Here is a 26394-nt window from a genome sequence, read left to right on the forward strand (position 1 = left end):
AAGCAGACTTCTCGTTAAGAGAGGTCATCAGCATGTTAGGGGACCACAGAAAATTCACAGCCTGCATGCCAATCCCAGCCTCAGCCTAACCGAAAAGTGCAGGGCTTTCTTAGCTTTCCTTGTAAATAATTTGTAGCCCTACAGCAGAGATGCTGAATCAGCAGCAAATTCAGCCTCTACGGGCTAAGCAAAAATGTTTCAGTTTTCCATTGTTCGCTTCTACCGGAAAAGAACCACAAAAAGGGAGTCAGACAGTTCAGGCACATGGAAAATGCTGCTGCTAAGGGAGAAGGCAGGCTAAGATGACAGAAATGAACTGGTTATGGCCAAGGACAACAAGCAAGCACGTGCTGCGACGCATTCTCCCGGACTGATCATCCCAGTTCCTCTCTTCCAAGGCTCTGGAGGTCCGTGCCGTCGAATTGAGAATTTCTAATTGTATCTAATCTCAGTTGAGAGTCCCCTACTCTCTCCCAGCACCTGCCCTGCACGCATCCCTCGCGGCTGTACAGGAAAGGTGGGAGGGAGCAGTTTGCCCCTCTTTTGGTTAACAATTGACTGAACAACTCAGCTAAGCACAGCAGATGGTCCGAAAGAGAGATGTTAGCATTTAGACAGAGACGGCTCAGTTACCAGATCAAGAGGAAAAGATTTTTTAAATCACCCCCTCCTTCACCCTCTGATTTGAATTGCCATGATTTTCCCTTCTTCCTCTCCATCCCCCAAGGGGGAGAATATAACAGCTCCAACCCAGTCCTGGGTGTACGACGCAAACCAGAGCTAGGATCCCCATTAGAAGGGAAAAGAAACACATTTTGGATTTTACCTGGGAATAAATATAGCAGGGCAGTTTGTGATTCTTTATAAGTTTTTGGGACTGGATTTTCCCTTAATTTGATTGATCTTCCGGTGGCTGACATCAATCAAGGTGTAGTCTGTTCCATAAAGCCAGGATTTCCAGCACCCAAATACGTTTCTCTAGAACAAACCTCATTTGAACTGCTGGGGGTAAACAGTAACACAAAGATCTGTGGGACCACAGTGTTTTCTGATAAGCAGCAATTGCCAGGAAAGCTCCTTGAGATTGATAACTTTAAATGTAACAAATGTAACATGTAGGGGATGTTATCACTTCAGGTGGTCAGAAACAAGTCTTGGATCTTTGTGAATAATTCAGACGGTTGCAAAACAAGGGACTCCTGAATAATCCCTTCAGGCGCCTGGGCCTTGGGAGAACAGGTATGCAAACTACAGAGATAAGGAGGCTGCAGGATAATCTGAAGACCCCTGCCGAGAGACGCCAAACAAACATGTGCGATGGACATTACCATATATTAATGAATTCTCGGAAAAGGCATTACTATGATAAACATTTCTTGGAACCCCCTTGCAGTGAGCAGGGACACCACTAACTAGATCAGGTTGCTCAGAGCCCTGTCCAACCTGGTCTTGAATGTTTCCAGGAATGGGGCCTCCACTACCTCTCTGGGCAACCCGTTCCAGTATTTCACAACCCTCATTGTAAAGAATTTCTTCCTTATATCCAGCCTAAACCTACCCTGTTTTAGTTTAAAACCATTACCCCTCGGCCTGTCACTGCTGTCTCTACTAAAAAGATTGTCCCCATCTTTCCTATAGGCTCCCTTTAAGTACTGAAAGGCTGCAATCACGTCTCCCCGCAGCCTTCTCTTCTCCAGGCTGAACAAGCCCAACTCTCTCAGCCTGTCCTCATAGGAGAGGTGCTCCAGCCCTCGGATCATTTTTGTAGCCCTCCTTTGGACCCGCTCCAACAGTTCCATGTCCTTCTTGTGCTGAGGGCTCCAGAGCTGAACGCAGGACTCCAGGTGAGGTCTCACCAGAGCAGAGTAGAGGGGCAGAATCACCTCTCTCGACCTGCTCGCCACACTTCTCCTGACGCAGCCCAGGACACAGTTGGCCCTCTGGGCTGCCAGCGCACATTGCCGGCTCATGTCCAGCCTTTCGTCTATCAGTACCCCCAAGTCCCTCTCAGCAGAGCTGCTCTCGATCCTTTCATCCCCCAGCCTGTATTGATACCGGGGATTACCCCGACCCAGGTGTAGGACCTTGCACTTGGCCTTGTTGAACCTCATGAGGTTCACACAGGCGCACCTCTCCAGCTTGTCCAGGTCCCTCTGGATGGCATCCCATCCTTGTGGTGTCTCAACCGTACCACTCAGCTTGGTGTCATCTGCAAACTTGCTGAGGGTACTCTCGATGTCGCTGTCCATGTCATTGATAAATATATTGAACAGCACCGGTCCCAGTACGGACCCCTGAGGGACTCCACTCGTCACTGGTCTCCATCCGGACATTGAGCCGTTGACCACTACCCTTTGGCTGCGACCATCCAACAAATTCCTTATCCACTGAACAGTCCACCCATCAAATCCATGGCTCTCCAATTTAGAGAGAAGGATGTTGTGGGGGACCGTGTCAAAGGCTTTACACAAATCCAGATAGATGACATCCATTGGTTTTCCCTTGTCCACTCTTGTTGTTACACCATCATAGAAAGCCACTAGGTTGGTGAGGCAGGACTTGCCCTTGGTGAAGCCATGCTGGCTGTCTCGAATCACCTCCCTGTCCTCCATGTGCCTTAGCATATCTTCTAGGAGGATCTGTTCCATGATCTTCCCAGGCACAGAGGTGGGGCTGACAGGTCGGTAGTTCCCAGGGTCTTCCTTTCTACCCTTTTTGAAAAGGGTAGAAATTCTATGATTCTATGATTTCCCTTCTCTCAGAAATATTTCTGAGTAATTTGCCAATGAAAATTAGCTGAGGATAAGGTGGTTGTTCTGAGGCAACACAAGAAATTTTCAGTGAAAATCTGTCACAGCTAACAGAAAAAACGAAATACTATTCCATTCAAGCAACATATTTTCCTGCCCCCCTCCTTCTGGACTTCAGGTGATGTGACCTCTGTTTTCACGAAGCCTCTCTCACAGTCGCACTCCATTTCTCTGTCAGAAGAAATGCACCATACCGTATCAGACATCAATGCAGATCTTGTGATGGTCACACAGGAAACTTTAATGGAGCAGTTAGTGAAAAATTATCCAGGTAACATGTTCATTTCTCTCTCCTTTTAAAAGTGACTTTATCATCAAGCTTGAGTTTCTGATATTGGGCAAGTGATCACTGAATGTTTACAAGCAAAGCTGACAATATGAAAGAATATAAATTAAAAGGCAACTGGTAGAATACATGACTGTACAGACTATCCTCATCAATCTGTGAGTGTCACTAGCATTTTTTTAAATGTCCTTTTTACAGATTTTAATAAATCCTCTTTGAGAATAAGAGAGGGAACTGAGTGCAGTGGCATGTTGTGAGTGGGAAAGCATAGATGAGGTATTTAGGTGCCAGATATGGAACAGCATAAAATAGACTGTGTGTCAGATCACAAAGACTCTGAGTCCTCCTTTAAGAAACAGGAACATAGCTGACTTCGATGGCAAAGGGACTGGGCAGGAGCCTGCATCTGGTGTTTGCTATCAAAAAATACGACTGACCTAAAATTCAGATTCCTTACTCAAATTCGAGCCCCTGGCTTCCTGAAAGCGAAATACATACACTAAATGAGCTTTGTTGCTTCTCTTCTGATGTGGTAGCAGCCACTTCTCTTAAATGCTGCATTTTATTTTGAATCTGAAAAATGTTCAATTTCCCTTAGATCTGCAATATTGAAGTGTGTGTGTATGCATGTGTGCGAGGCTTTGTACAGGCTCACTATGGCCCTCTGCAGGAGGTTGCTTGGTTTGATACTGAGCTTCCTCTTGAGTCTTCATAATATTTTAGCTCTGCAAATATTACAGGTTGAGCTGATAGGCATTTTCACTAGTGGGAAAATTTTTAATTCAACCCCACAAACTGGCCCAGAACCCTGTCAAGAACATGATGTAGTCCATATGTGCGCTGAGCTGACCACAAGGTAGCATTTTTCGGTCATCCAGAAGTAGCACTCTTGAAGTCTGTAGGGAGAGAGTGTATTTCTTGCTATGTTTTCACCTTGCTGAAATTTTCATTCTTGTGGACAGGAGATCAGCAGAAACCTGGGCCAGCAGATCAGATGTCACTAGACTAACGACTCAGGGACTGTGAGACCTGAGGGGAAACTAGCAGCTGAGACCAGTCTCAGTGAGGTATATTTCAGTAGCAACTGTCATCTGACAAAATTATACCAGAAGCTTCAGAGAGAGTGATAAAAGCTGCTGTTAAATAACCTGCCAAGAGGGAAATGCTTTGAACGCCACATTATTTGGCTTGTACCTGGCAGAAGGTGTCTCTCATGAATATCATATCCCAACGGACACAAAGAGAACACCCTTGGTTATTCGAAGGAGAACATCCTAAGCTCCATCATAGCAGTTCTGCAGTAACAACCAGAAACGCAGCTGGCCTGTAGTTTCTTCCTTAGGGATGACCTTGCCTCATGGCCTTGGTAGAGTTAAAAATGGTTTTACTGCTGAGTAAGACAGCGTCGGGATTGCACGTACCAGAGCCCTCGGCTGGCTGATGTTTCTGTGCTGCCCTCACCTGGCTGGCTCAGGAGGGCTCTCCCTGACTCAGGGCTGCAGCCAGTGCTTCGTCCACGATTTGGGGCACTCCTGGCTGCCCTCCGCGTGTGGACACCCCTGCAGAGTGGGGCTGTCCCTGTTGTGAGGGGAGTCTAGGGCTGTGGGTGGGGGACAGCTAGACGCAAGCACAATTGTTGGCCCTGGAAGCTCAGCAGAGTGGTGATATATTAAAAACACACACACACACACAAACCAAAAAAACCAGCCTGCCTTTTGCCCAGTGATACTGGACGCTTTCATGTTGAAATTGAGTATACCCTACTAAAACTTCAGTTGCCAGGTCAGTTTCAAACTTCTTTTGGAATCCTGTGAATTAGACACATTGGGTACTTCATATCCAGTCACTTCCAGATCTGTTATACGTTATTTTTTGGCGAGCTCCTATTTTATTTGTGAAAACTTATTTCTGATGTGAAATATCTGTATCTTTGTTGTAGGCATTGCAGTTCCCTCCCACAATATCTTATATAATATCCTTGGCACTCTAATTAAAGAAAGGAAAATCTATCATACAGAAGAAGGATACTTCATTGTGACTCCCAAAACTTACTTTATCACAAGTGATGCCACAGGAGACAACAGAAGGGTCCCGGTGGAGGACAGTTGTTGCTATTCATTGCCTTCCATCACTTACCTTGTAAACGTTGAGCGCTGTGCAGACCTAGTGAAAGAAAATGCTCCTACTGTATCCCATTACAGAGCCTGCGATTGTTTCCCTGACCAGAATATGCTCTGTGAACAAAGACTTTGGCAGCTAATGAACCATGAACCTAATGGAGGAGGTAAGAAAGGCTGCAGTGAATTCAAGCCTTCAATTCAAACTCAAGGGATCTCCGCATCTGCTGAAAACCATTCCTGGGACACCACCAAAATCCTGACATCTGTGAAAGATAAACTGAAATTCAAAAGGTTTGGCCTTGGCCTTTTCTGGAGAAGTGCTTCTAAAAAAGAAAAATGTAAGAAAGAGTACTCCACTTTTTCAGCCCAGTTTCCTCCCAAAGAGTGGCCAGTCAGGGATGAAGATGACTTAGATAATATTCCACATGATATTGAACATGAAATCATTAAACGTATTAACCCTACTCTTACAGTTGATAATTTGATTAAGCACACAATATTAATGCAGAAGTTTGAGGAGCAGAAAAAATGTATCATTAAGGGTACCTTGGCTGAAGTGTCAACAGTCAGGCAAAACCATCTTTCAAAGGACTGTGTTCAAAAGACACAAAGTCAACCCACAAAACACACCAGGAAAACCAAATCACACAAAGAGAAGCAGATTAGCAGAAGCAACAGGAAATCTCACGTACGTGAGCCAACATCCCAAAATGAGAAACTGGAAGACAACCTTTCACTGCCTATTAGAAACCAACAGCCATCTGATGTAGCAGTGGAATCCCATATCATATACAAAAAACAAATTAAGAACCATTTCAGGGTCTGTCATGGAGACGCAACTTTTATTCAAAAGGCTACAAAGGTATTATTAACAGTCGGTTGAAGTCCAGGACTCAAAAGCATGCAAGTGCTTTACAAAGGCCACAGTCCTTGGACTCCTCAAAAACCTTTGAATATGAAACTGAACAGCTGGCTACTGAAACGCAGGCTGACAAAGCTAAGCAAAACAAACTACTCCATGCTAGTAGGTCTTCTCTCCAACTAAAGAAAGGTAGTTTAAGCAAAAACTTTAGTTATCTGCATGGCAGTACTTTGCAAATAAATAATAAATGCAAATACTTTCTGGAGAGTAATATTTCTGAAGAAAACTCCTACAGAAGAACAGTCAAAAAAAACCCTGGGGATATTAAAAAATCCCCTCACTCCTACACTGGAGATAATGGTGTGTGCAAAGAAGATGCAAACTTTTCATTAAATCTGAAAGGTGAGTACTGCAGGTGCAAAGCTGACACTGTGTGTGAGTTATTAGATCAAAGAGCAAATGAATTTCTGAATGTCCGTCTTTCAAATTATACAGCCACTGTTAACCTGGTAAAAAAATTTGATGTGAAATGCAGACAGAAGACTGATAAAAAGAGTGAACTTGTATTTAAATATGACTGTGCCAGCCAACCCGGACCAATGAAGATGGAAAATGACGGATTTACTGAGAACTGCCACCTTCTGCACCAAAAAGCATATGATGGTGACACCTGTAGCTCATTACATCTGGGTGACAGTTTTGAAGATAATGAACCACCTCACCTGCCTCCTGGCCGTGCTTTTTCAGATACAAAAGACTGGAGTAAAGCTGTACAAAACCTGGGGATAGCTATGTCCCTAAAAAACTGTAAGGTTAATACTTATCCCGCCCAGTACAACACAGCTGTAAATAAACGTGACTCCGGAGAGCGTGGCTATAAGGAAAGTGCTGGTTTTGCAGCATCAATAGATGGCTCAAAACAGCATACAAAAACACATTTCATGGAAAAAAGTTGTTTGTGCAGTCAGGTTCTTCCAATAGCTCACAGAAAGGAAGAAGAAACTGGCTTTACTGAATACACGAAGGCTTCAGCTGTAGCAGACTTCTGCCACACTAACAAGGCTGACTCTGATGCTGACACTTTGCAGAATTCCACCTACGAGACAGGTGAAGCAGGGGCATGCTGTGCTTTGGGCTCACAAACCAAAGAAAGAGGAAGCCGTCTGGGAAAAAAACATCTGTTTTTTAAGAATGCAGGTACTATGATATCAGGACAGAAATACTCGGAAGAGACAGAAAACCACAGCATCACAGGAGACAGTGGAATTCACTCCCCATGGTAAGAAAACACACGTAATTCTTAGATGTTTTCAAATTAACAATCAGATTTAGGCAGAAATGTTGCTGTAAATTGTAACTCCCTCACCCCAACAAAACTGTTATCTTTAAAAACTTCAGTCTTATGTCCCAGAAATATTCAAACTGTATAGTTCTACCATGTCTTTTTACATGAACATTCCCTCTAAATCAGCTATACAAAGGCTGCTGTTTATATTTTGCATGTTCTCATGAGGCAAGAAAATAGTATGAGCTCTGCCTTGCAGAGGGACATGGCCAAGTGCAGAAATGTTAAGACGTATGGTGACTGACAAACTCCTGTTAGTAGGCAGGCTCAGCTCACATTGATCTAGCCATATGACATTACGGACATTGTCACAGTTTCCCCAGTTGTAGACGAAGAATAAAAAGTGCTTTATGGAGATGTTCAATGAAAATTTAAAGTATAAAATACCATCTGACTTGCTCACAATAGACAGGAGAATGTGTACATCACTTGAGGTAGAAGCTTCTGCTTCCTTTCATAGGCTCCATTTTGCTTGTAACTATACTTGAAAAATCCCTTAATGGAAAACAAATCAGTGTGAAACAATTTTTTATACAGTTGCATGTGGAGAAGACCTACAAAACTGTTGACTAAAGTGGGAAGAACACAAGTTAAAATGCTGTGAAGGAAAAATCATATCTGTTTTTTTAATAGCATCAGATAGTCTTAAGATCTTAAACGACTGGTATTTAAGTGTAATTAAACCATTCGGGTTCTCATTAGATATGTACTGTAACCTTGAGAAGCTAGTGTATGAAGGAACAAATCACATACTACAGTTTTTAAGGAAATTCTACTGATTTCCACCCCCCCCCCCCAGCAGCTTTTGGCTGTGCACTCTTTCAAGCACACTTCTAGTGTATTACTTGGACATGAACACCTGAAATCTGTTGGATACTCTTTAGCAAAATATATTTCAAAGAGTCATTTTGATTGTTTGTATGGATGCTATCTGTGGTACCAGAAGCTAAGCCAACTCAGTTTATTTTTAGAATGTGAAGTCTGACATCTAACAATTCTGTTATTTTAGATGGACTGAAAAGAAGACGAAGCTTCCTGCCAAATTCTGAAAGCATAAATACTAATGCAAAGAGGAGGACGAAGTGCAAGGACAATCACAACAAAAATCCTTGCTTCAGCTAACTCTGGTCATGCATATTTGATTATTTTTTTAATGAGCTTTGTAACAAGGTAACCATACTGTAAATGCGATCAGTTGCATCTGTGAGGCTGTCTCTAAATCAAAGCTGTTAACATTTTTGACCATAGTATTTGGAAAGGTAATGTATATTTCCACTGCTCCCATCTTGAATTAGTTTTTGTGTCCCTGTGATAATAAAAATGAGAACTCATATACTTCATTCACATCACACTATTAACCTGAAAAGTGTATGTGTTGCTCTAATAGGAACTGTATCAGTTGGACAGGACTGCTTTAGGCTAATTTTTGAAAGTGTTTCCTACTTGTGCCACAGAAATAAATAATAAAAAATAATGTTTTTGTCAGAAAACCAAGAAAACTAGAGCTAGATTGGCACGCACCTTGTTACTACACAACCTCCTTGAATCCTGAGGTTTTCCTCACTGTGTCCTGCAGAAATCGCAACTGTCCTCCTGAATCTAGTTGGTAGGTTTAGATATGGTGAGCAGGATTTAGTCTTTGCAAATGAAAACATGTTGGTGCAGGAGACCACAGGTAAAGTCAGTGGCATTGCGGTGAGAGAAACCCTGCTGCAGGCTGACACGCTCCTGCCCTGCTCCTGACCACCCCTTTCCTTCTCTGAGGGAAACAACATGCTGGCAGCTGTCAGGGTCACTTTATAGCTTTTACTTCAGACGCCTACTTTTGACTTCTTAATCCTGATTTCTTCCTGTAGTGAACAGCAGGCTGTGCTGGTTTCATTGCACTAATCACCACAGGCTTGCAGTCCTTTCAAATCTTACAGAGGAACTTGGTCATACCGTTACTGACTGCACTAGGCTCTTTCACTATTGAAAACTTGTTTCCAGCAGTTATGGAGACAGAAGGCTAAAGTTGTAACTTATCAGTTATTAAAGCTATTGGAGATTTCTTTTAGACCACGTGTCTCCGGTTGCGAGGAAGTGGAAGGCACTGTGGTTGTGCTGGCTGGGGCTGAGATAGCCATGCTCTCTCCCGTCCGCCTCGGGCCAGGGCCGCTTGCGGTCAGGCCGGCTCCGGGATTCCGCCCTCAGCGCCTGACACTGCCGCTGCCTGCCAGCAGCTTTTCCGCTTCCTTAAAAAACCCCTCCCAAGGGTTACACGCGCAGCTGGGGTACAGCACAGCGCAGCGCAATCCCTGGCGAAAATGGCGCGGGTCCCCGTCTCCCCGCCGGCCCGGAGCCGCCGCTCCGCCCCCTGCCCGCGCCCGTCATGGCGGCCGCCTCATGGCCAGGGCGCGGGCCACGCCACGAGCTCCGCGGGCGCGGGGCAGGCTGGGCCTTCGAGCCCCGCAGGGAGCCCCGAGGCATGCCGGGCCTCGTAGTCTGGCGGTGGGGGCGGCCGCCTATTGGCTGCGGGGCGGCGGCGGAGGGCGAGGCCCCGCCCCGCGGAGCCAGGCAGTGGGAGGGTTCTGTTTCTGTCACACCGGGCGGGCGGCGGCACCGGCGCGGCGCGGCTGCCGGCGAGCGGAGATGCCTGAAGCCGAGCGGTTTGGCGCCAACGGCGGGGCCGAGTCGGATCCCGAGTGCCCCATGGAGACCGAGTCAGCCATGGAGAGCAGCCGGCGGCGGCGCAAGGTACCGGGGAGGGCTGCGGCGCCTTCCGCCACCGGGTACGGCCTGGCTGCGCCGCGCCCCGCCGGCTCGCCTGCGCGCCGGGCGCGGTGTCCGGCGGGTCTCGTCTCGGATTGTGCCCTCTGAGCCCCGTTCCCCCCGGTGGCGTGGGCCGGGGCGGGTCTGCGCGGCGCGGCCACGGGGCGTGCCGGGCCGGCCACGTGCGCGGCGGCGGCGGGGCCTCCCGGGGGGCCGGCAACCGGCACGGCCCGCGCCCCCCCGTCCCGCCGGCGGTGCTGCTGGAGCAAGCGGGCGTCTGCCCTGGTCCCGCGGCGGGCCGGAGAGCGGGTCCGGGTGCACCCCGGGAGGGGGAAGGGTCCCGAAAGCGAAGGCCCTGGTCTCTCCCGGTCGGGAAAATGCCTCCTGGAGGCACCCGCGCCGCGGCCGGGAGGGGGCGAGCCTCCCCCCCCACGCCCCGTCCATGACTGGAATGCAGACTTACAGTTTTTAACTCTTCTGGCACTTTTTCTCTGTTTCGCGTCCCTTGGGCCGTGTGCGTGCGTTTTCATTTACCGCTGCGTTGTTCTGTGCCTTGCCAGAAGGAGAAAAAAGAGAAGAAGTCCAAACACCGTGACAGATCTCGAAGCAGAAAGGCTCAGACTGATGAAAGCGAGCAGTCGGAAGAGGACGATTCCCCAAAACTGAAGAAAGCGAGGAGTCGAGTTAAACAAAACGGTCATGCGAGAGAAGAAAGCCCGGAGAACGCGGGATTATCTTCCTTAAACAGTAAATCCACCCACAAAAAACAGCACAGTAATTCTAGTGAAACATCTAGTGGCGAAGGTGACAGCGAGCAGGAGCAGGTAAAACTAATGATGTGTTTAGTTACAGTGATACGTTTAACTTTCAACTCCCACATTACAACGAGCTTAAATTTAGAATGGGTTATCTTTCCTTTTTTTTTTTCCTCCCAATCAGTGGAAAGACATCTGCAAGTCTTTGGGGTTTAAAGCTACTTAAAATGTCCCTTCTGTCGATTATTTGTAAAAATTTTCAGTTATGAAGTCCTGAAGTTCTAGATCAGCACACCATGGTTTCCTCACTTTAACAGTCTGGTACTGTGGTAGCTGTTGGCAGATGGACAAGGTGCAGTGAAATGGTGCTTCAGTATGATTCACCATCGTTACATATGATTGTAATTGCCACAAATATAGTTTAATTGGCTTCTTTTTGGTATTATAAGTACTTCTTTAGCAAAATAAGACGTGGTTTTAGCTAGTGGAAAAAGTTATGTATTAATATGTTTTTATGCGTCATCTTATTAAACAGTAGTTGTTAATGTGATAAGATGGTCATTAATGTAATAAAATATTATTTTGTAGCAGTTTTGTAAGTCTTTTTAAGCCTTTCTGTAAGAATGTTTTTATTTGTCTGTTTCTGTTTGATTTAGGTTCCTTTAAAAGTGCTTGACATGAACTACGTTTTTTTTGCAGGGTAGTATTATCTTGTTGTGCCTAGGATTTGTTTTGATAAGTCTTTGTACATGTGTGTTCTGCTGTTGCTTGGTTTTGTTTCTTGTTCCGACTGATGCTTCACAAAACATCAGGGCTTCCATGGTTTCCAGGGTTAGCATTCTTTCCTCGCGCTTAGAATTTGATCACTGTGCTGTTGAAACGTGCACTACTGAGTAGGTGCTTTTGATGCTCTGCCTTGTAATGTTATTCTTTTGGGGATCAATTTCTGCATCTGTAAATCACTGTGCTGTATTAATTGGGAAGTAGGAAAAAGGCTAGATATCAAGCCCGATTCTTGCATATTACAACATAATCTGCTAGACCATTAGTAATTAGTTAAAATAGAATCTTAAAATTTAATTAAGGATTTTCAGGGTTTTAATTTGGGCATTTTGCATTTACAGGGTTATGCCATTAGATATAAAACAGTCTTAACTTACAGGTCACTTTTGTCTAAATGTGATAGTAAGTAAAAGAAAGAAGGCTCTTCCACTGCAGCTGAGATGCTGTCACTGACAAGTTGACCCTTGGGTATGGCACCAGTGCCTGTGCTGTTACCTTGAATTTTCTGATGGTTATATGATGTTGACATGGAATGTTACCTGGTTTATTGTCTACCAAACAGGAGATGAGGGAAGAACAGAAAGAGGGTGCTTTCTCCAATTTTTCTATTTCGGAAGGAACCGTTCAGCTTCTTCAAGGTAAATTTCTTGGCATGATGTGACCACAGAAAGTAATGATATCTGTCATGTCTTTTGGTGCTCAGTGTATTCAGTGAGCTTTGAGATGTGCTCTGCTTGTGCGTATGCAACCACAGATGCTATGCAGAAGGCATATTGATTGCCTACTTGAAATACATCTTTGAACATAGACTTTTGCCCAGTTCAGCTTTTACAGTAGAATTTTAAATGACATAAGCTAAAAACCAAAATTAATTCTGTCCGAGAATTTTTCAATTAAAAATTATTTTAGTGTAAGTAAAGGAACACCAGTTATATTTAGTATCTTTGACATTAGTTTGTGCATGACTTAGTATGAATTAAGAGAAAAATAGAAGAGGTTTTGACGTGTCTGATTTGAAAGGAAGTTTTTCATAGATAGGTGGGGAGTATTAAATAAAGCAAGCCGCAGTGCTTAAAGGCTTTCATTAAAGGCTAGTAACTTCATCTGTCCTGGCTAGCACTATGTCTGGTGGTATGAAGTGGGAGAATAAAAGGGACAGTCCCAGGGCACTCCTTACTAATGACCTCTGTGATTAAATAAATCAGTGGAGGTGATTATATAGTCCTGACTTACTTTAGAGTTGATGGAAGTTCTGCTTGGGATAACTTCCTCTGAAGGGTATGCAAGAACACTTGTAAAATGATCATACTAAGGAGGTCTGTTGAAATTGTCACAGCTCGAGGAGTGACGTACCTGTTTCCTGTGCAAGTGAAGACCTTCAACCCAGTATATTCTGGCAAAGATGTAATTGCTCAAGCACGAACTGGAACAGGGAAAACGTTCTCTTTTGCTATTCCCTTAATTGAAAAGCTTCAGGGAGACTCACAGGAAAGAAGAAGAGGCCGTTCACCAAAGGTAACTGTGCTTGTTGGAATGCTGGTTTTGTTTTGTCTTGTGTGAGCGATTCAGATTTTTAACCTGCTGGAAAAGTTCTTGAAGTTTGTGCAGGGATAAGCTAACCCACATTAAAGATCACTTAAAAGCTGTGTTCGTTGGGCTTTGCCTGCATCCTGTGCTGCTTCATACCCTCTGATCAAAAGTGAAGAGCACAATAGCTCTATCCACTTGTCAGTTCCTTTTTCTGCTTGCAGGGAGCCCAAAACTACAGGTCTTCAACGTGTTCCTGTTTAATTTTGTTCAGTCACCTTACCTGTTCAGGTCCAGTGGTTACTGGGTGCTTGTTTTTCTCCCAAATTAGTAACAGATTAGTGACTTTTTGTGATTGATAAAAGCTGTCTACTTAAATGTTGTTTAAACATATGAATAGTGGGAGGTTTTAAAAACAGACTTAGTTTTCACTGGGACCACCACCAGGTACTGAAGCTTCTGCTCCAGAGGATGCATATTCATTGTGAGCTGTCTGCATTCTGCTAGGGAATAACACGTATGTTTTATCACTAAATTTTTATGATGCCCTCCAAAACTAGGTAGGCCAAAGCTTATCGTATCTCTATTAATAGTGGAAATTTTTTTGGCAGTTTATTTCATCTTGTCACCCATCTCATAGATTACCTGAAGCTTATTCCAAAACTAATACTAGCTGTTTTATTTGCATCTGCCCATCATGTTGGCTGTCTGACTGAGAATGCTGGCTCTATATTTGGCACAGTCTTGCAAAGAAAGGAAAGCTTTCTTTGAGGAAGTCAAAAGTCTTAAAGAGATTTCAGGTCTCACTCTACCACAGTACACCACTACTTTCAGCCTGGAGAAGAGAAGGCTCCAGGGTGACCTTATAGCAGCCTTCCAGTACCTGAAGGAGGCCTACAGGAAGGATGGAGAGGGACTTTTCACAAGGGTGTGTAGTGATAGGACAAGGGCGAATGGCTGTAAACTAAAAGAGGGCAGATTTGGATTAGATATTGGGAAGAAATTCTTCACCATGAGGGTGGAGAAACACTGGAACAGGTTGCCCAGAGAAGCTGTGGCTGCCCCCTCCCTGGCAGTGATCAAGGCCAGGTTGGATGGAGCTTTGAGCAACCTGGTGTAGTGGAAGATGTCCCTGCTCATGGTAGGGGGGTTGGAAGCAGATGATCTTTAAGGTCCCTTCTAACCCTTACCATTCTATGATTCTATGATTTTAAGGTTCCTGTTGTCAAACCACTGATAACAGCTTTGAGAGCAGTACTGCAGTCACGTGTTAAAACTTAGTTAGTTAAAACTCCTAGCTAGTAGCTTGTCCATCACCTGTGGTGACGCTTTTATTTTGGAAGAGAGGATGGTTACTTGGTTGCTTCAGCGGGGATATCAGCACAGGCTCCAGAACCCTGCTGAACACCAGCTTTGCAGACTGAACATATGTTTCCCTGAGTCACAGGGAAGCTGAGACAGCTGATAGCTCTTTCTTACACCTTCTTGCGGGACTGTGAAGTATTAGCGAGCATATGTAAAAAAACCTTTCATTACCAAAATCCTGCAGTCGTGTACTCAAACAGCATATGTGCATGGAGAAGAAAACTTGTAGATGAACTGTTCAAGAGCTAGAGTTAAATAAGATTTAAGTACCTCCTGTCTATCTCATTTAAAAAGAAGTTAGCCTGTCCTAAGTTAGTATGTGCTGAAGGAGATTAATGAAGTTAGGAGAGACTTACACAGTGTATTTCTCTAATATTTGCTTAGACAACAATTTAAACCAGATTTTTTTTTTTATTTTTTTTTTTTAGTTATGTAAATAGTCAGACCTAAACTAGTGATTAGAAGTGTTATGGTTTCTGGTAGAAGCCATGCTGAGAAAACATCTGTTTGTCTTTCTTCTGTCTAGGTACTAGTTCTTTGTCCAACAAGAGAGCTGGCAAACCAGGTTGCCAAAGATTTCAAGGACATCACAAGAAAGCTAACAGTAGCTTGTTTCTATGGAGGAACTCCATATAATGGACAAAGTAAGTGACACTTATCACTAATAATTGAAATCTTGATTGACTGGCGTATTTAAGAAATGCGGTTGGGTCTTTCCAAACACCCACTTCTGACTCAAGAACTGGAGAGTATTCATGGGGAATTCAGTAGCTCAGTGTGTGTCTTCTTGTGGTGAGAAATAACCATAGCTTTCAATTATATTCTCGGTGTTCCCTGTCTACTTGTGTACTTTAATTTAAAGTGAAAGAGATTGTACTGTCTGTGTACAGAGCATTTGCATTTAGGTTCTTGTAAACATTTATATTTTCTTTAAAAAATGTTTAGTCTTGAGCTGTGAGTGGGTGTGGGTTTTTTGTGTGATAGGGGATATCTAGAGGGTTTGTCTTGATGGTTGTAAACAAGGCAAATGAGCAGGAATGAGAATAAGCTTTCGTCGTAATATATCTTGAAACATCAGGTATTAATTTTTTATTTTCATGCAGAACTTCAGGAAGGAGGTGATTTCAGTAATTTGGGTAGTCAAAGGTTTTTTTTTCAAATTTCCAATTAAGGTAGACAATATGGGAAGAGCTAACTGTTTCCAAAGTATGTTAAGCTGTTTGTTTGCCACTTTATTTAAGGGAGAGGGAAGGGAGATGGGAAATCTTTTTTCCTTCAGGAAGAGCAGTAGAATTTCTACCTTCCCAGTTTTGGGGTTTTTTTTCCACCCAAGTTGTCTCCACTTGTTCATAATTTGTTTTCAGTTACGTTTGTAAGGAGAGTACTTATGAATGGCTTAAGAAGCTGTTCCATTATTACTTAGCTACCATGTGTTTCTAATGTAGAGAATGCTCCCTAGTTTGCTGCTAACTTCTCTCTGCTCTTTCCTGTTTATCAGTTGATCTCATGAGAAGTGGCATTGACATTTTGGTTGGGACACCTGGTCGAATCAAAGACCATCTTCAGAGTGGCAAGCTGGACCTTACCAAGGTGAAACATGTTGTACTTGATGAAGTTGACCAGATGCTGGACATGGGATTTGCTGAGCAAGTGGAAGACATTTTACGAGTTGCATACAAGAAGGGTAATCTCAATATTTAAACAAATAGTAGGAAATATTAGTAGGAATTTAGTCTGTTGAAATTCGGGTATATTTTTCTGAAAGTTGCGAGGTGGCTTTGTTTAGAAGTGACTGAGTACTATGTATTGTAGGAATCATACTGTCAATGCAGTACATGAGGAAGTGTTGCGAAAGTAGGAATCATTCATAGCACCTTTGCAAAGCTTAAAATCCTGTCCTGATTTTGGCTGGTTTTTCCTGGTTGCTCACCACCCAATGACCGATTTGCAGTCAGTCGCTGAGCAGAGATCGTGGAACCCCGAAATCACGAATTCGCAAAATTCCCCAAAAAGTTGAAACTCTTAGACAATAGAGGATTCAAACTCATGGAAAAGAGAAGAGCAGAGAGCTTCCTGCCCCCTGGTCAACCCTGTTCGTAAACTGAGCATGACATTTATGATCTGGAATATTTCCGCTGGCCAGCTTGGCTATCTGCATGGCTGTGCTCCCTCCCAGCTCCTGCATACCTGCTCATTAACTGAATATAAGAAACTGGGAAAAGTCCTTTATTTCATAGCAACAACCCGAAACATCAGCATGTCAACATTCTTCTGGTACCAAATCCAAAACACGGCAGCTACTGGGAGGAAAATTAACTCCTTCCTAGCTGAGACCAGGACAAATCCAGTACCTAGAGATCTGTAAATCACTTTCTTTGACACCCATCTAGAAGTTGTACTTGGACTTCTTCCAGTTAAAAGGAATTAGAAGCTTTTTACCATTTTCACCACTTGAAAATAGACTGGGTTTTTGGTCATAGTAACTTTTTTCCTAATCTTGAGAATATTTAGACTTTCTAGAGTATTTTTTCTCCAGAGGTTGGGGATGCATAAATTTAAAAAGCAGAATTGCCTTCCTTATTTTATATACTGATATTTGACCTCATATTTTTAATAACTTGTATAATCAACTTGTATACATCCATAAGATGAAACATACGAAGTTTGTGAAACTGTGTTCTGTGTTTTAAGATTCTGAAGACAATCCCCAGACGCTACTGTTTTCTGCAACTTGCCCACACTGGGTCTATGATGTGGCTAAGAAATACATGAAGTCTAGATATGAACAGATTGACCTGATTGGGAAAAGAACTCAAAAGGCTGCTACAACAGTAGAAGTGAGTAATCTATCAAATGTGGAATATTTTCAGGTCTCTTCCCTTTTTCTTTATCCTACAAATGGTCATGTCATCCTAAGGTACATTATCAGGGTGATGTTGAAAGTTGTTTTGAGAATTATTTTTTGAGCATAAGGTACATTACAGCTACTCAAACTGTTTCTAGGTTTAGGGTCTGTCTCTGTTCTCACAGCATCCAGTAACCTTAGAGACATCTCAGGTAGAGTGAGTATTCAGTTATCAGTTAGTTTTGTTGGCTTTCAGAGAAAAGCAGTATCTGAATTTATCAGTTGAAAGTGAAAGGCGCACATTAACATCAACCCGGCTCTTTTAAATCACCAGAGACATCACAGTCAAATTCTGCTATTCTATGTACAGGAGGTTTTTTCAAACTTCCAGTGGTGTCTCGCCTCACTAGGCCTTTGCTTCCTATGCAGTAAATACCATAGCAAGGAGTACAATGCATATGTGCTAGAAGCCCAAATTAATTATCTTTACTTGATAAAATAAGATATTGTTTCTGCCTAAGTACTACTTAGCGCTTACTATAACAGATCAGTTGGACACATTGTAATTGTATCAGTGGGACTGAAAGAATGTTAGGCTTGTGCTTGATAAAAGCTTTTAACACACTGTGTGTATTTGTTCACTTTATCTGACGTTAAGCTGTAGTTGGTAGAACTGTGATAAAATCTTGCACCGCAGACTGTCCTCTAGAGACATGGTATAACATCTCCTGTTTTTTTTTTTTCTCTTGCTTAAAAAAGTGATTTGTAGACTGTCATCTTTTTTTTCCCTCTTACTGTAATTATTTCACTTAATGTTAGACTAATCATGGTGGACGTAAGAACCTTATGGATTTTGCATGCTCCAGGAACAAGAGTTAGCGTATTTTGCCCATCAGGAAACTGTATAACTCTTTAGTATTTCCAGATTTTAGAGTTTTGAATGTGATGCCGTGAAAAGCATTAAAAAAGAATCTTGTTTTTTTTAATATAAGCTAAACATTGGAATTCTTTTCCATAGCATTTGGCAATAGAGTGTCACTGGTCTCAGAGAGCTGCCGTTATTGGGGATGTCATTCAGGTCTACAGTGGCAGCCACGGCAGGACCATCGTCTTTTGTGAGACCAAAAAGGAGGCAAACGAACTGGCTCTGAATGCTTCAATCAAACAGGTATCTTACCATCCGTACTAAGTAACAAAAGCTGTCAGAGATGCATCAACCCTATGTTGATACCAGACCTATGCTGAGTAAGTTTTGAGGAGAGACTTTCAAGGTGGAAAAGGCAGGCTTTTGCAGGTGGTCAGATTGTTTCAAAACTGCCGAAAAGAACCTCTAAAAGAAACAAAAAACCAAAACAAACTGGTTTGAAAATTTACAGCATGATAGTCTTGAGGACTAGGCTGCACTAACAGATACTGGGCTGTAATGGATTTCTTTCTTAAAGTGAGAATTCTCATTGACATTAAATGAAGCAGTTGTGAATTAATTTTTCTGTAAGGAGGGCTGTCTTGGATTAAAAAATACTGGTAGACTTAGAGAACAGGTCATGGTACTGGAATAACAGTTTCTGAGCTGTGATGTAGTGATGCAATTTTTACGATGTGTAGTGAGACTGGCACTGCGTGCTCCTTTTTGGTGGTGGTATCACAGCAACTACTTTTTCTGTCAGTGTTTTCGTTGAAGAGATGGGTTAACTTATGTCTAGAAAGCAGTATAGCAATATGTGCTGAGGGAAAGGAGAAGCTTTTTCGTCTGCCACAACTGTGTTCAGGAGTGTTTCTCCTGCGCTCCTAGGTAACCTCACTAACAGCTAAACCTGAGCATAGAGCCTTATCCTGTGTTACTGGTGGTGTTAGTGATATCAGATCTTGCATAGGCAATGCAGAACTCTGATCTTGGCAGGTAAGAGAAGGAAATTACTTGGATGTTTCTATTTTAGCATATTAATACCCACTAACAGAGTATATAGCTTACCAGCTGACATTAATCCAAAACTGTTGGAAAAAGAGTTTTTGGATGCGGTGCTGACCTTAGCATTGTGTTAGTATTTTTTAAATGATTCTCTGTTTACATGTGGAAAACATTGTAGCTGTCTACAGGCAAGCTGTGAAATGTGGAGGGGAAAAAACAGTTTTTGTATGTTTAGTCTTCATGCTTGTTGTTGCTGTGATACAGGACTTTCAGAATGCTTGGATTAAAAAAAAAGTCTTTGAAGCTGTAGTTCGCTTTTGTTAGGACCACTTATATTTTAATCCTTTAACTGATAGTGGGGAAAATTAATATATTAAGGGGGATTAAAAAGCAACACTGTTTTGGAAAATATATCTAAATTTGTACTAAGGAGGCCTGAGAAAATTGTTGGTAACTATTTTGAAATAGCTAAGCCTTGCATAGATGGTGTGAATGGCAAGTTAGTGTATGGTTTTTCCATAGGTGACAGTAATTATAGGTGGAGATAAGACACAGGTTGTGATTCTGTTTTCCTGCCTTTGTTAAAGGTCTTTGAGGTGTGTGGATAAGAAGTACTGAGAAAATATTGTAAGACACCTAAAATACAAACTCTAGTAATTCAGTTCTTCCGTATCTTGCCATACGGTATCTATGGAATACCAAGATACTGTACCCAAAACTGGCCATAAAATAGAGCAGTGTCTTGGATTTTGGTACAGTCCTATAATAATACTGTTTTTCAGGATTGCCAGTCGTTGCATGGTGACATTCCTCAGAAGCAAAGAGAGATCACACTGAAAGGTTTTAGGAATGGTACATTTAAAGTTCTGGTTGCCACCAACGTAGCTGCCCGTGGTTTAGATATCCCTGAAGTTGACCTGGTTGTACAAAGTTCACCACCAAAGGTAGGAAATGGTTTTGTTTGGTGTCTTGTAATAAATTATGTTTTTGTTTTCAAGCAGTAAATACTGTCACCTGATAGCATTCACCACACAGCGTGTATCAACATTACATTTAAGGGTGAGAAATGTCCTGATATATAGAAGTAGTGTCTTAGAGGATTTTTTCAGACTGTGTCAGTCCCTTGTGTGTTTCGAGATGGTCTCCTTAAAGTGGCTTCTTTTAAGGCTGTTCAAAGCCTCTCCCTTCAAGGCCACGTAAGGTGATCGCCAGTCTGGAAGCAGTGGGAAGTGAAGAAAGGCTGTTTGTCTTGCAAGAATGATTCACTAAGAGGCATTTATGAGGAGGGGACCCCAACAGTGAGAATGTTAGTGAGAACATTAGCTGAGTTAAGAGGGTTTAAAAAAGACAAGATAATTTTTTGGTGAATTCACTATTAATATTTCCATAACTGTGCCCAAGCTGGTATGCAGCAGGGTGAGTGGGATTGTTAGAGGTATACACACTCAAAATGTTTGCTCATATTCTCTGTGGTGATGCGAAAACAAGACTTAGTTGACCTATGCTCATGGTTCTGCCTTTCAAACCGTGATTTTTAGAGGGTTATGGAAAAGCTTACTCATTTGATGCAAGTGAAACAATGTTTTTTAACTTAATTCTCTGATGCAGTTATTGTATATTGTTCAGACTTAGCTGTAATAGCTTCTAAGTTATGTGAATACAATGAATTGATTAAATTACAATAAATTAGGTAAGTCATAAAGCTATTTCTTTTGAAGGATGTGGAGTCCTATATCCATCGTTCTGGACGCACAGGTCGAGCTGGACGGACTGGGATCTGTATCTGTTTTTATCAGCGAAAGGAAGAACATCAGTTAAGATATGTGGAACAAAAAGCGGTAAAATACAATTTTCTTCTGATTATGAGCACTCAAATGTAATGTGTTCGGGTAGCATGTAAAATCTTCATGTTTTTTTCAACAGTTCAGTTACAGAATATAACTTATAAAGCACCAGCTGAAGTTCAGTTACCTTGCAAAGTTTGGGTATGTTGTCAGTTACGGTGGAGCAGGGAGCGTGCTGCAGATTCTCATGCCCGTGCTTTCTCAGCAAATGCCAGTAAGATTGTACCCGTGGAAATGAGAAGAAGCTAGCAGGATTTCAGTTTAGTGTTCCCCCGGCTTAACAACTGATCAGTGATTTGCATATGTATAGCTTTACTGAGAACTGTTATTCCATTTTTGCACTGTGTGCGTTGTTCCATATGGTAGTTTTCTCACCAATTAAATTTTCAGTTGGGATGAGATGGTTTAATCTTGGCACATAAAACTCAGACTTATGTTTAGAAAGGCTGTGTAACTTGTACTTGAATCCAAGTAAACCAAAGTAAAAGTCAATAATTTTGAATTTGTAGGACTTTTTTTTTCCTCTGGAATATGCCGCAATGGTCTCTATTTATTTCAGTTTAAGGTCACTGGGTCTTTTAAACTGACCTGGTACATAAAAGGCTTTTAAACCCATTTCCCTGTAAGCCTAACCTTATAATTTTCACTAGCAAAAGCTGGAAATTGAAAGGTGAAAAGCAGAAGAAAAATGATACATTTAAATGCTTGTTTCATTGGAGTCCAATACTGTTTCTTTAGAACGGAATTATTTATGGTCTGCAACATTCATCTGTATTTTGCTTTTTAAATTCTCAGGGCATTACATTCAAGCGTGTTGGAGTTCCTACTGCAACAGATATAATAAAGGCTTCCAGCAAAGATGCTATCAGGTGCGTTTGGTGACTCAAGTCCTGTTGTATATTCCCAGTTCAGAAGGGCTGTTTGGATTCCCTGTTGCCGTCTTGCTGAGCTCTCTGAGCTGATCACTATTGAAGTCCTGGACTGCTGTTTTTCTTGTATTTTATAGCCTGGTAAATACTAGTGTGTGTGTGTGTGTGTCTCTATATATATATATATATATATATTTTTTTTTTTTTTCCTTGATTACTTAGGTGTCTGGATTCTGTTCCTCAAACTGCTATTGAGTATTTCAAAGAATCTGCTCGGTTGCTAGTACAAGAAAAGGGACCAATTAATGCTCTGGCTGCAGCTCTAGCCCATATATCAGGTGCTACTTCCATTGAACAGCGCTCCCTGCTGAACTCGGATGTGGTAAGGGTGTATGGCTTAACAGTTTTCTTAAACCTGGAAAAAACCAACATACCTCTGTGTTCCTTAAATGGAAGATTATTTGTCTCCTTATGATTTTGTTTGTGGGAACTGTACTTAAGCCACTAGGAACCATCAGTTTAGTTAAAAGCAAGAATATAGTGGCTACAAATATACTTGCTCTTCTGTAAGAGTATCCACTTGAAAACTTAGTTTATAAACTGTAAATTAGCAGGTTTCTCGTGTCTGATAAATGTGCTGAAGCTTATTCCTCTGACAGAATGGAGCATGCCCCACTTTTTACTCTTTAGGGTTTCGTTACAATGATACTACGCTGCTCTGAAGAAATAAACAATATGAGCTATGCTTGGCGAAGACTACGAGAGCTGTTGGGTGATGATGTTGACAGGAAGGTGAACAGAATGTGTTTCCTCAAGGGAAAAATGGTAAGCTTTTTTTGTATCTTTGCTGCTGAGCTCTTCTGGTTGTAGCCTTTTCTCGGTGGTTGTCAGGGGAGATATTTGGTCTTTTTTTCCCCTGTTCCAGACTGTTGGTAAGGACATGACTCTGGTAGATGGATGGGCCTCAATCTGTGGCATTAGGGCTTGGATATCTCAGAGGCTTAGGGCTCTGCTCTGCTGGCATGCTAAGGAGGTAGCGTGACGCAGTATATAGCGTGGCTGCAGGGACAGCAGAACGGGTAAAAGGTGCGAAATGTGCTTAACCGCGCCTGAATGACAAAACATAGAACAGGATTTCTTAGGAGGGTGGGTTCTGACAGTGCCTGTCGTGTTTCTGGTACTTGAAACTGAAACATCAGAAAGTTACTTTTTAGTTTGCGTACTGAACAGCATTGCAACAACTGTCTCAATGCTTGCTGAGCCACAGTTACGTTGAACAAAACTGGTTCCCCTCACTACTCTTGTCTCAGAATTCACATGCATTTTCACAAACGTGAAAATATGCGATCAAATAGTCTGTCCAGGATTATTTGTGGTGACACATAGGACAAGGAATGCTTGTGTCCTGCTTTTGTGATGTTTTAGGCATTATTGCTGATTTGCTCCATCTTTGTGTTTTCCTGGGTGTGTTTCGTTTCTCAACATACCCAGATCAATCAAACAGAACAGAGATGCTGTGAACTTAATGACTTAATTTGCATGCTGTCAACACATGCCATTCTCTTATCCCTTTGTCTGCTGTTGTTTTTCCAGTGCTTTCACACACCTGCATTTCCATGCATACTTCAGTCAGATCCATGTTGAAGTTTCCATCACAGACACCACATACCAAGTGTTGTTACAGAGAATGATTCAGTTTGTGTTTCCCTGTTTTTGTGTGGTTTAAGGTGGTGTGGGATGTGGAGAACAATCCACAAACTAAAAAGACCCCAGAACTGTTTGAGGATGAGTTGAGAGAACTCTTCAGAGGCAGATGTTGAATGAGCTTTTATGTAGAATTTGTAATAGAAGCATTAAGATTGGTATGAGTGCGGGTGGAACGGGTGCCTTTTGGAAGTACCGAAAGGAGAGAGAGGTCAAAATGGCAGGTGTTGATGGCACCTAGTTTAGCAAATCATCGAAATCACAGCACATCTGTATGCCAATACTGAGGATACCCAGAAGTGGTAAACTGGAAAGCCTAAAACAAGGGACAGCCTATACCTGAACAAGTTTAAAAACTTTTTTAATAAGAAAAATTCTTGTCTAAGGTGCTGTGTGTGTTCTCTTCTACATTCTGTCTTTGTGTAAAAGTTAACCTGTGTGTCTTGCTGTGTGAATTTCACATGCAATTTGCAAGGTTTCTTGGCCAGACATTTCTGATTTTAAATTTGACTTGAGGACACTTCTTTATGTCAGTGAATTATTTTTACTGTTTCCATCTCTGACATTTTTTCTTAATGCGTACTTCACGCATGATAGTTGATACTGCATTAATTGGTAAGATTTGTTTTATTGTCCTTGCTTTTGTCTCTTTATTCACAACATTGTTCTGTATTTGATGTGTAGAACGCTATCTATGGATGTTTTTTCCTACATCAGATTTGTAATTCTCTGTATCCAGATTGCTTGTTCAGACAAAGAATAGCATTTTATGAGTGAATCATGTATTGTATGTAATCGTTCAAGTAGTTTAACTTCAGATTTTTAGTCTGAACCTAAATATTCAGTTTACTGGTTGTATACATTTCTTAATATAGATTAAAACTTCTGATTTGAAAGAATTTACAAAATGAGTAATGCAGAAACCAATAGAGCACAGTTTAGGGTGGGGAGGGTTGATAAGCTTATTGTTAAAGAGCAAGAAAATGTGAATTGGAAGTACTAGCTATGCAGGGGAAGGAAGAAATGGTTATATCTGAGGAAAACATTACGGAAGTGCAGGTATTGGTGTTTTCAGAAATACTGATGCAACTCTCTCAATGTTCAAAGACTTTGAAGTATCTTAAATCTGTTAAAAAAACACTATGAAATGTAAAACTGTACATAGATTTGTAGGCTCTTTTTTTTTTTTATTTTAGTTGCAGTCAATTGAAAGGTTCGACTTGTATCCATTAGAGTTACTCTTTCTTTTCAGGGTGTGTGCTTTGATATTCCTGCAGCATACCAAAAGGAAACAGAGGTACGTTCATTGAATTTTCTGGTTACAGCAGACTAAATGAAACTGGCTGGACTGGGTTAGGCAGGAAACGATACGTAGCCTGTATCCTGCCTTTCCTAGTGGCAAAAGGGATGGCTTTGAAGGAACTGAAGAACAGAACAAGCATACAGTGTTCCTTTCCGAAAGTCCTCCCCTGTCTCTAGAAATCTGGAGCGTGAGACTTCTGCGCTGAGGAGAGTGGTGGTGTGAACAATCCACCCCATGTTACTGCTGCTGGATTAATCTTTGTAGGCAACAAGTTTCGTTACACTATAAAATCCCCTTTTTTCCATTCCCCACCCCTATTCTTTTCACCCAGAATTCTCTCCACAGAAAAGTGAATTCCAGGTTTTTGCTTCACAGAATTGGTATTCGCATGCCAAAATTCCCTTGACTTCCAATCTTTCCTTCAGCTGTTTCTCCCTTGGCCCGTCTCCATACCCTCATGCCCTGGCATTCATCTACTCCTGAAACAATGTTTGGCTCTGGATTAGAGGGGCGTTGAAGAGAGGGTGTGGATTTGTGATCAGTAACAATTATAGTGGTATTTTTAATACATGAAAGGTGAGAAAATTTACTGAGGCTGCTCTGTAGAGCTCTCTGGTGGCTTTCCATTCTGTTCTGTAGTATCTGAGGTGCACTCAGTCAGCTGTAGCTCTTATGCTGAAAATTTTGAAACCAGTATTGACCACTTTAGTTAGAAGCTTGAATCTTCTGTATTAGCTCACAACCTTGCTTATTCAGTTGAGCAGATTTAGGAAGGATGAAATACCCTGTCTTTGCGTTCCTAGAGTTTAACTTGCTATGTCTGACTTTATTTCAATAGTCAAAATGGGAAGATTCAAAACAGTGGCGTTTGTGCGTGGCGACTGAGTTACCTGAGTTAGTTGAATCACTGCGAGGAGGAGGTGGAGGAAATGGCCGAAGCTTCTCAAGCTCCAGGAGTGGGCGGCGTGGTGGCTCTGGTAGAAACAGATTCCGAAGCAGAGGCCAGAAACGAAGTTTTGACAGAGCCTTTGATCGCTAACGTCAAGAATCTGGAAGTGGAAAAAATGGGACTGTAGTATTTTATATCACATTAAAATAGGCTGTTCCTGTGTCTTTTTACCACTTGGAAAAATCTGTCATTTGGATTTTTCTGCTCAGTACTACTTAAAGCATAAACAAGACCCCATTCACTTAAAAAAAAACCAAACAAAACACAAGAAAAATAAAACTTATTCTTTCCTTTATTTCTGGTGTTGCTGTTTCCTCTGTAAGACCTAAATCCTTATTCCAGGCTCTGTCTGTTGCGCTCCAAACTG

At 42.1% G+C, this 26394-nt stretch overlaps 2 protein-coding genes across 2 annotated transcripts; both read left to right on the forward strand.

Moving 5' to 3' along the window:
* Positions 1-322: 322 nt before the first annotated feature.
* On the forward strand, positions 323-8472 carry STOX1 (storkhead box 1). Its single transcript, XM_009944443.2, is given in 5 exon segments — positions 323-407; positions 2929-3081; positions 5036-6019; positions 6022-7357; positions 8433-8472. Coding segments are annotated over 5 exon segments (2598 nt in total).
* A 1523-nt stretch (positions 8473-9995) lies between these two features.
* LOC104338405 (nucleolar RNA helicase 2-like) lies at positions 9996-26322 on the forward strand. The gene is made up of 15 exons (XM_075423125.1): positions 9996-10159; positions 10735-10998; positions 12275-12350; positions 13049-13227; positions 15131-15248; positions 16103-16288; positions 17296-17441; positions 18468-18617; positions 20141-20302; positions 21077-21196; positions 21998-22071; positions 22294-22453; positions 22762-22896; positions 25028-25072; positions 25917-26322. Exons 1-15 carry the CDS (start codon positions 10055-10057, stop codon positions 26115-26117), a joined length of 2121 nt encoding a protein of 706 aa, XP_075279240.1. The 5' UTR covers positions 9996-10054; the 3' UTR covers positions 26118-26322.
* Positions 26323-26394: the final 72 nt, after the last annotated feature.

The sequence above is a fragment of the Opisthocomus hoazin genome, chromosome 6, assembly GCF_030867145.1.
Source record: "Opisthocomus hoazin isolate bOpiHoa1 chromosome 6, bOpiHoa1.hap1, whole genome shotgun sequence".
Classification (NCBI taxonomy): domain Eukaryota; kingdom Metazoa; phylum Chordata; class Aves; order Opisthocomiformes; family Opisthocomidae; genus Opisthocomus; species Opisthocomus hoazin.